Below are 9,324 nucleotides of genomic sequence, written 5' to 3'. Positions count from 1 at the left end.
ATTTAAGTATTCATCAAAGGGGTTGGGTTACAAATTCTCCGTCACCCTCAATGCTACATGTCATTTATTTCAGTATACTGAATATTCCATTATCATTATATCATTTTTTTCAAATTAAGCCCTTACAATGAGTTTTGTATGTTTTTCTTTCGTCTTTATTTTTTTATCATTATTATTGGTTTATTTTCTTTTTTTGTTATTTCTTATTGTTTTTGTTTTGCTTTGTTTTTTTGTTTGTTTTTTTTAAGTTTCTTATATATATTTATTTAATACAAGTGTTATTGAAGGTCTTTACGAGAAAAAAATTCAGTGTATGGAAATTTAAAAACAATGACATTAATTCTCATTTGAATACTTTCTCTTCCAGTTCCAAACTTAGCCACATTTTAATTTTACAATACAATTAGAAAATCGTAGTAGATTTGCCTTAAATATGCACGTCTGCTTAATTTATTAATTGATCAATATTATGTGGACGTTGTATATATTAATTCCTTCGGAAGCAAAACTGACTTAGATTGATCTGGTACCTAATATTTACTGGTATCAGTTCAGTTTCTATCATCCTCTGATACATGTGATAAAGTAGAATATTACCCTCATATTGAACAAATAAAAATTCAGCAAATTGACATGAAGTAATGTAATATACTGTAACTAGACATTGTGTTTTGATTAAGGGTGCAATATAGGTTGAGGAGTGTGTATTGATATCTGATATAATTACAGTACTTACAATGCATACACACAAAAAAAACGTATATTTTCATCTAAAAAGTATTATCCTTGTGTTTTGTATTAACTCATTATTGTCATAATTGTCACATTGCTTTTTATGTCCAATACCTTCGAAATATACGGAAAGCGTCATTAAATTACAGTTACACATACTCCATAAGATTCATAATCATTGTTATTTGATAAGGACTTAAAAGAATTCTCAATTAAATTAAAGTGTAATCAAGGGAACTAAGGTTATAGCGGTCAGCGAAAGAATGTAATCAGGGACAAAGACCAGACATGGAAAACAGACATTCACAACAAAGAACATTAAGTAACTAAAATCATACATACAAAGTAACAAAAGCAAGTGAGCATCTCGGACACTAAAAACTGGGAACATATACCAGGTGCACCGATAGGGTAAGTGTTCTCTGCTTTTCTAGAAACACCCGCTGAGTTGTTAATAAAAAGGCATGTCCGGGGTAGACAGTCAATTTCTACACGACAAACTCTCCTTATCCGAAGTTCATCGTAGGAAATATTATTAAGATATTTTGACAGATTTTAATTGATCAAATAGACATCTCGTTGTTGTTTGAAAAATATATTACGATTGGATCCTTTTACCGCAAGTATAGCTTAAGTGCTTATATATTCTAATGTTTTGTCATATATATGACCCATAGTTATTGTACTCAAATTATGTCCAAACTTAGAATGTGAACAGACGGCGACGAAGTCGAAGAAGCCAAAGGCAAAGGCAACATCATGATACCATAAACAAGAACACACAATTTTTGGGGTTGTGTACAAACTAAATTATTACAATTGTTAACACTTTATTACACTTTTCCGTTGTTTGGGCTAACTCATTTTGTGCCCTTTGAAAATGGTGAACCGGAACGTTGAAGATATAGTTTTGGAACTTTAAAAATTAAAGTGATGAATTTTTCATCGTGTTGGTATCTTTATATGAATAAAAAGTTTCAATACCAAAGATACAAATATTCATTCATTTTCCAATTGAACACTGAATGTTTGTTGGCAAGCCCTTGGAGCATTAAATAATGTTTTTTTATATTGCTTATTATACATGTTTCCGTATAGGCACAATATTTTTGGCGCTTTGTTTAGACTCGCAACAAAAATATTTTAACCAATTCTTTTTCTAAGAACAAAAATGTAGAATTGCACAAAAGGCCAAAAACGGAACTATACTTATTTTTTTCATCACAAAGCTAGACATACTGATACCCAGATAAACATATCAAATCTCTATTGATACATTTTTGTACACAGTAACATAAACTGTTTATTCGTTCCACAATCAATTTCGGATATCTAAACGTACTTGTCACCAAGTTCATCCTTATGTCTACTGAAATCACCGCTGAAGACACTGCATAGTTTGTTTTTAATGATCCGTCCTAGTTATAAGAATAAATGTATAACGTTTACAACGTTTATAAAGTCTGTATAGTCTGGCTGCATCCTTCTTCCTTCCTTGAGATTTGACCAAGTATGTTGTCTCTATGAAACGGAATTCGTCAGTCAAAACCCTTCAAAAATCCAAATATGGTGATGTATTGTTTTGAAACCACTCAAGCAATAATTCTGGTGAAATCCTAATTGAGCCTATTTGTGCATATATGTTCTATTTTAAAAATGTCAAATTACAGTGTTTACAGGTTTACCAATCAGCTCTTTTGAACAATTGCTTAACAAAGACAGCGGTCGTGTATTGTATTTTCTCTTTCAATTGCAAGAACAAGAATGTCATGCAAGTAAACGACAGATCAAACAATATGTATTTGTCGACAAAAGTTGTATGTATATTATAAAGCGTAATCAAGTTTCGTATACTTGTAAAATTACTTGAATTATCAGATAACTTTTATGTTAGAATGTCTTGATAGAAACAGTTCTAATTCAAGCACTGCAATATATTATTTTGATGTAATATATATTACGAAAGTATGCTTCACTAAGGGAGAAGTATTATCTTTAAAGTAATCAACTGTGTTAAAATGCATTACTTAGTTTGTTATTTATAGGTTATGATAGACACTTACTGTCGTAGAAATAGCAAAAATCATTCAGCATAGATCAGGTTTGAGAAACAGATGTTTTGACGATACTGTTCAAGGTTCCTTTGCCTTACCCTTATCCACGTTCACAATATTAATATGCTGCTTAAGGGGGCTAAATTGTTGAGAATAAAATAATGGTTAAATGAAAATAAAGGATTTAATATACTTTAATACAAAAGAATTTTGCACGTTAGCGACGAAAGGGCTTCTGGCACGTAAAAATATTACAACCCCTACGGTCCCATGACGTCACAACGAAATTCGAAGACCAATTGGAGTATGAACATATGTATCATAGGGAACTTTTAAGGTTTAACCTGTCTCATTTAAAAATTAGAAATGATTCTATGTATTTCTATCAGAGGTTTTATTTTTGTTTTTGTTTTAGTAACGATGTGCTCTTAGTAAGGACAATATACCGTCAAAATGTCCTGCGTTTTAAGTTTACGCAAATTTTCTCTGAGTTCTTCTCCCCCTAAGTAGACACAAACCTTAAATAAAAAATAAGGAAAGATACAAAAGTCATATGTACCATAAATAAATAATAATAATAATAAAATAAAATGATTAAACAAGATTAATTCAACGGAAATTTATATGACACTTTGCGACCCAGGTTTTGTCTTACAAATTTATTCTTAAAAATTATCAATTGGTACATGAACTATGACAATAATAAATGAAAATATTAGCAGAGAAGACAACTTATCAAAATGTGGATTATTACATCATTATTGTAACAAATTGATGGGAAGTCGCACACGAATGATTATATAGTCTACGAAATCTTCAATATTTGTAAGCGAAAAATACCCAGATTAAGACCCGCTATAGTTTTATTGTGTTACGTCTTTGTTCCCATGTCTTCAGTTTTTATATATGCAATCTATTTTATTTGGTTCGCTATGTTGTAAATGTAGATTGTCTTTTTTTCTGTTTTCATGTTCAGGTTCAGGCCAAGTATTTAGTTTTTGATTGATATGAATTGTCCCTTTATTGTTTCGTCGATATTTGTTTTGAGGACATTTTATTAATTTCTTAAATTAAAATCATATTTGACTTGATTTGTAGAAGAATCACACCATATCTTATTTTGGTATCCCGGCATAGAACACTTCAGACCAAATTTATTTCATTATATTCATGTTTACATAACAAACAATGGTGTCACATTAGTAATAAATTTACCTCTGAGAGTTTTTGCCAGTTTTTCTGAAATTCACTTTCACTCAATCTTCCATCCTTACTCTTAGCTATAGCTTTTCTAATGTCTTCAATAATGTCCATATTTTCATATATTTTATCATCGTCCTTAAGGGATTCAATCGAGTGTCGTTTGAATTTAAGTATTTCTAGGATTAATGTTAAATCTAATTCACCTGAAGTTACTCCATCTTCAACTAAAACAATTTGAAAACCATATTATACGACATTTTTTAGTTTTGATTTATTACACATGTTTTCATTAAAAAAATAGGTAAACAATGATTATGTGAATATAAATAAGTAAAAAGTAAAAAAAATGGTCAAAAGCAGCTATCAGTAAAACTTGATACACAAAAAACAAAATAAAATGGTCCAAATTTTCGGTTCGGCCTTAAAGTACATGTCAGGGACCATAAGAATTGGCTGAATGCGTAACAACAATGGTTTGATGCATTTAAACAAACAAGTAATATAAACATTTTAATTTCATGTTTATTTCTACACTCAGTGAGGATATATCTATGATTTAACTGTAGCCACACATCATATTCGACAGAGCTACCCCCTGTAATTTCAAGTACAAAATTCGATTAAGTTGATAATTAAATATTTGAAAAACCATTCGGCAATCTGTTATTTGGAATATTTCTAAATAAAATGAATTAGCCATGGTTAATGAAGATAAAGTGATTACCAAGCATATATGAAGAAGCTCTTGGGCGATGATAGATCTAGGCAATCTCAATGTTTTAAAGAAGAGGTAGAACAACACAAGAAAGTCACACACTCAGATGTAGATAGATATTCCCCGTTAAGCCTTGACAATGAATTGAGCCTACTTTTAATTTCAAACGTAGTGAGCCAACATGGAAAAAAATGTCATTAAGAAGGCAAAAATAGAATCAGCCTCAGGATATAGTAGAATTCCTTATAAAGTTTATTAGAAATGTTAAAATCTGCTGTGGAAAGTATGTCAACCGTACACATAAGGGGTGTTGGAAGTTTGAATTATATGATTCGAAAATAAAAAAGAATGTTTAGAGTCAGAGTAGCGTCCCTTATATGTATTAGTAGATCATCCACGAAAGGAATGACCATGTCGTTCAGAAATTTAGAAGTTCAGTAAGACCGCTACATACGGTCTTTCAGAATTAATGCATTTGGAAAGCAAATAGAAGCTTAATTTTCTTAGTTTAGACATAGTCAATTTGCGAGTCTCATCTGCTTCTCTCAGTACAATGAATACCAACGCAGTACAATGATACTACAGACACTGTGAAGTCAGCCTCATATCTTGACCAACACTTAGAAATTTTTAATCGACAACATATTTGTCTAGTGTGGTGCACGCGTTTTCCTAGAAACGGTCAGCATTCCAATAGGAATAAATTGTGCTCCACTACTTGCTGACATATTATTTCACTCTTTTAGCATGACTTTATAGCTGACCTCATCCGGAAAAAAGAATATCGTTAAGCTAGATCCTTTAATCCCAGTTTCAGCTTTATAGATGACGTATTATCTTAAACAATCCTACTTTCATGGATTTGATACATGGCATCTACCCCAAAGTACTTAATATATAGGATACTACATTAACTATGAAGTCAGCCTCATATATTGACCTAAACTTAGAAATCGATGGTAAAGGAAAACTATTGACCAAATTTTACGACAAACGTAATGACTTTTCATTCAGAATTGTCAACTTATCTTTCATCTGTGGCAACATCCCTTCGGCACCTGCGTATGGAGTGTTCATATCACAACCCATATGTTATGCCATAGCTTGAAGAAACTACGCAGACTTTTTGTATCGCGCTAGAATTCTAACAAATAGGATTCTGGAACAAGGTTATGATGCTATAAGATTGACGTCATCACTACTGAAGTTTTATGGTCGTCATTATGAACTCGTGGATCGTTATGGTGTATCAATCTGCACCATGAAAACTGATTTATTCAACCGGGCCATAGTTTTTCTTTCCTCGTTTGTCTACCCCGGACTTGACTTGTTATGAACAACTCAGCGGATGTTTCTAGAAAAGCAGAGGACGCATACCCTACTGGTGCACCTGGTCCATGATCCCAGTTTTTAGTGGAGTCCCAGTTGCTGATTTGATTTTGTTACTTTTTATGTATGATTTTAGTTACTTTATGTCCTTTGTTGTGTATGTCTGGTCTTTGTCTCTGGATTACATTCTTTTGATTACCGTTATAACCTTGCTTTCCTTGATTATTCTTACCAAATCATATGCAAAAATAAACACAGAAGTGACAAATTGTTACATATAGTATTGTGAGTCAAATTATATGAGTTACATTTCTAAATAATTGCGAACAACTGCCTTGACGGTAAATTGGTTTATTTACTGATTTATAACAGTGAGTGAGATTTAATTTAACTTGATGTGCATTTCTGATGGTTTGTTGTTTCTGTTAGTCTGTTTATGCTAGCTTGCAAAATGACTTGGTCTTCGTTTTAAGCCTTGTTGTAGTTAATTCAATCTACTTATTTCAAAATAGTTTACATACCTTGCTTTGGCTTAAAAAGTGTGCTGCACTGAATAGAATTTAAATGTATTTCAGACACTTTGACTTTGCCTTCCGTCTTCTTATTGGGTGTCTGATGTGTTGTTAGGCATTCATAATACAATTCGCTAATAATTTCCCGCAAATTGCCCGATAGTTTTTCGTCGAATTTTTTCCTCAGATATGGACAAACCATTTGATAAAGAAGATAAGTTAGTCTCAAAAAATTCATTTCCTCGGGCTCGAATATTTTTCTATTACAATAGAAACAATTAAAATTCAATAGCACTACTTAGAAATTTATACAAAGACGGATAAAATAATGAGAAATTTGGTAATTTATCATGTTGAATTGTATGCTTAAATTATGTTCACAATGCAGTAATTTCACTATCTGCAGTATTTCAAAGTACAAAAGGCAATAAATTACTGAGGCTTCATTCCCTGTATAGCATTTTGTAGAACTTGGGTGGATTTGGCTTTCTATTTCGATACATTTGTTTTTTGTTTTGGATAATGCATAAATATAATGTTTTTGCATGAATTCATGGTCGGTCATGTAGGAAACCGATTGGAAATTCTATACCATCTATGCTGATGCATAGAAGCTGGTAACACAGTTCAAGATAAAACGATCTAGCTCGGACGTTGTAGAATAAAAGCTGTTTGTTCTATTTTGTTTATGTTTTTGATTGTTATATTCAATTATGAATACAGTTATATAGTTAGTTTCACATAGTATTGTATCAGTGATTTGGCGAATGTTCATGCTCGATTTATCTACCACTAATATAAAACAGCAAAACGGAACAAAACAAAAACATAACGCTTTGTTTAGTGCAAGAGTAAGAGTGATTTTATTTTGAAAAAAAAAATCGACCCAAATTATAAATAACATTTACACTTTCTTGATCGTTACGGTGTATTTAACTGCTCCACGAAAACTGATTTGTTTTACGTGTCATAATTTTCCTTTCCTCTCTCGACTACCTCGGACTTGACTTCTTATGAGTAACTTGGCGGGTGTTTCTAGAAAAGCACCTGGTTCATGATCCCATTTTTAGTGGAGTCTGAGTTTCTCATTTTCTCTTGTTACTTTGTATATATTATTGCAGTTACTTTATGCTCTTTATAATGTACGTCTGTTTTCGATGTCTAGTCTTTGTCCCTGGATTGTATTCTTTTGATTACCGCCAGAACCTTGGTTCCCTTAATTGCTCTTATACGCAATCAAAATGTAATAAACTTGTTACATTCTACCTACTGTTTTTGACTAATGTTGACTTTTGCTCTGTGAGAAAGGAACATATTTTTTACTTCTATTTTTCCTGAAAACGAGTATATAATAGGCCGTAAATGTGAAACATTATACTCAATACCAGTATTACGCAATAAAAAAACAATCTCTTAACTTGTTGCAACTATATATCATTTTTATGAGTTGTTTTTGTACGGGACCCCATTCGTGATTCGTGACGACGAAATACTCTATTGTTGCCGACTATTACCAGATTATACTCACTTGGATTAAAACGGATGACATGCTTACCCTTCCTTTACACCTGATGGCACTCCCGTGATTTTGTGATTATTCAGATGCAATGTTCAAATGTTCTTTTTCATACTAAATTCCATTAATTATGGAGGCACTTGTCTGCGATACCACATTATTCGTTCATGCTTTAAGGTTTTGATAAGTTTATTTGTTTATGATTACATGTATGTTGGTTTTATTCTTGGTTTTGTCCGTTTTATTTCTATTTGTTGTACTTTAGTCTTGCTGACCCCTTGTGATATCCGTCAATCTTTACTAGTACCACCTGCAACCTTAACACTTTCTAGGAAAGATCCATGTTTAAAACAAACGTCGCTATAGTATCTAATAATAAAACATGACTTATACTATATGTATTAAAAGTATCATTATTTCCCTTATTTTATAAATTTGAAAAATCTTTCATTTACCTTGATGTTCAAACACTATTACTGATTCAGTTTTTGGGCTTCCGTTTGCCTAAAATATAAAGCATTACTGGTTATCTTTAATAATGGGGTATAATTTCTAAAACAAATTCAACTTTTGTTTGTCAGTTTCACTGGTAGGTTTTTAATTGTTATATCCATGTCAAATAACACACCTAGGTCAATGTGAACCAATTCGTTTCAATGACTGAACCGTATCCAGAAAATGGGGGCAATTGCAAGTGATGTCGATGAATTGAAAAAACACAAAATCCAGAAGCTGAATAACTTTTTATGTTACAACATAGGAGAATCAAAGTCATGTTTGTAAGCTTTACTCTTCCTGTTTTGAGATGAAGGTCAAAATGGATAAAAGACTTCCTACATTATGTTCCAATGTCATTGTTTAAAAGCTCTTTTATATATATACACTCGAGGATCATTTAGTGATAAAAACATCATAATTAAACCACCAGAATATGCAATTGAAATACCATGCAACTTGCATTCCTTTTGTTGTAGATGTTGTGCATTAAGTTTACACCATAAGAATTTATACAAAGTTGGCTAAGAGGGGAGCACCGATTCTTATGTTTATTGTCAGTTAAAACACTAATCCACCAAACGGAACAAATACCAAAAACCAAAAAATGAACTATCTATTAAACGTTATTTTCTCATAACTTTGAAAAGCAGCGGCCCTTAATTACAGAGTATCTTTATTACACATTTCATAATTGTTTAAATTAGTCGGAGACGGTTAAAAAGTAAGCTTATGTCTATTTAGAGGTTCGTGTTGGTTTTATGTGAT

The 9,324-nt window shown here is 31.8% G+C and overlaps 1 protein-coding gene across 12 annotated transcripts in view; it reads right to left on the bottom strand.

The window, feature by feature from the left end:
* Positions 1 to 1,542: 1,542 nt before the first annotated feature.
* The window catches only part of LOC148613065 (uncharacterized), a 36,016-nt gene continuing 28,234 nt past the window's right edge, over positions 1,543 to 9,324 (bottom strand). For 8 of the 12 annotated variants that reach the window (XR_015924546.1, XR_015924551.1, XR_015924549.1 and 5 more), the window contains 7 exons: positions 8,517 to 8,565; positions 7,816 to 7,879; positions 6,555 to 6,805; positions 4,002 to 4,213; positions 3,233 to 3,304; positions 2,796 to 2,930; positions 1,543 to 2,282 (listed from right to left, as the gene is read on the bottom strand). Coding sequence is in view for 4 of the 12 variants with exons in the window: in XM_088595075.1 (XP_088451201.1) it covers positions 2,271 to 2,282; positions 3,233 to 3,304; positions 4,002 to 4,213; positions 6,555 to 6,805; positions 7,816 to 7,879; positions 8,517 to 8,565 (660 nt within the window). In the remaining 8 variants the exon portion in view is untranslated. The remainder of the gene's footprint in view (positions 2,283 to 2,795; positions 2,931 to 3,232; positions 3,305 to 4,001; positions 4,214 to 6,554; positions 6,806 to 7,815; positions 7,880 to 8,516; positions 8,566 to 9,324) is intronic. The other 4 variants (XM_088595075.1, XM_088595077.1, XM_088595079.1 and 1 more) reach the window with 2 other exon arrangements.

The sequence above is a fragment of the Perna viridis genome, chromosome 7 (assembly GCF_037379345.1).
Source record: "Perna viridis isolate PV_CMFRI_1.1 ecotype Kerala chromosome 7, ASM3737934v1, whole genome shotgun sequence".
Taxonomy (NCBI): domain Eukaryota; kingdom Metazoa; phylum Mollusca; class Bivalvia; order Mytilida; family Mytilidae; genus Perna; species Perna viridis.
This window is presented reverse-complemented; position numbering and strand designations above follow the sequence as displayed.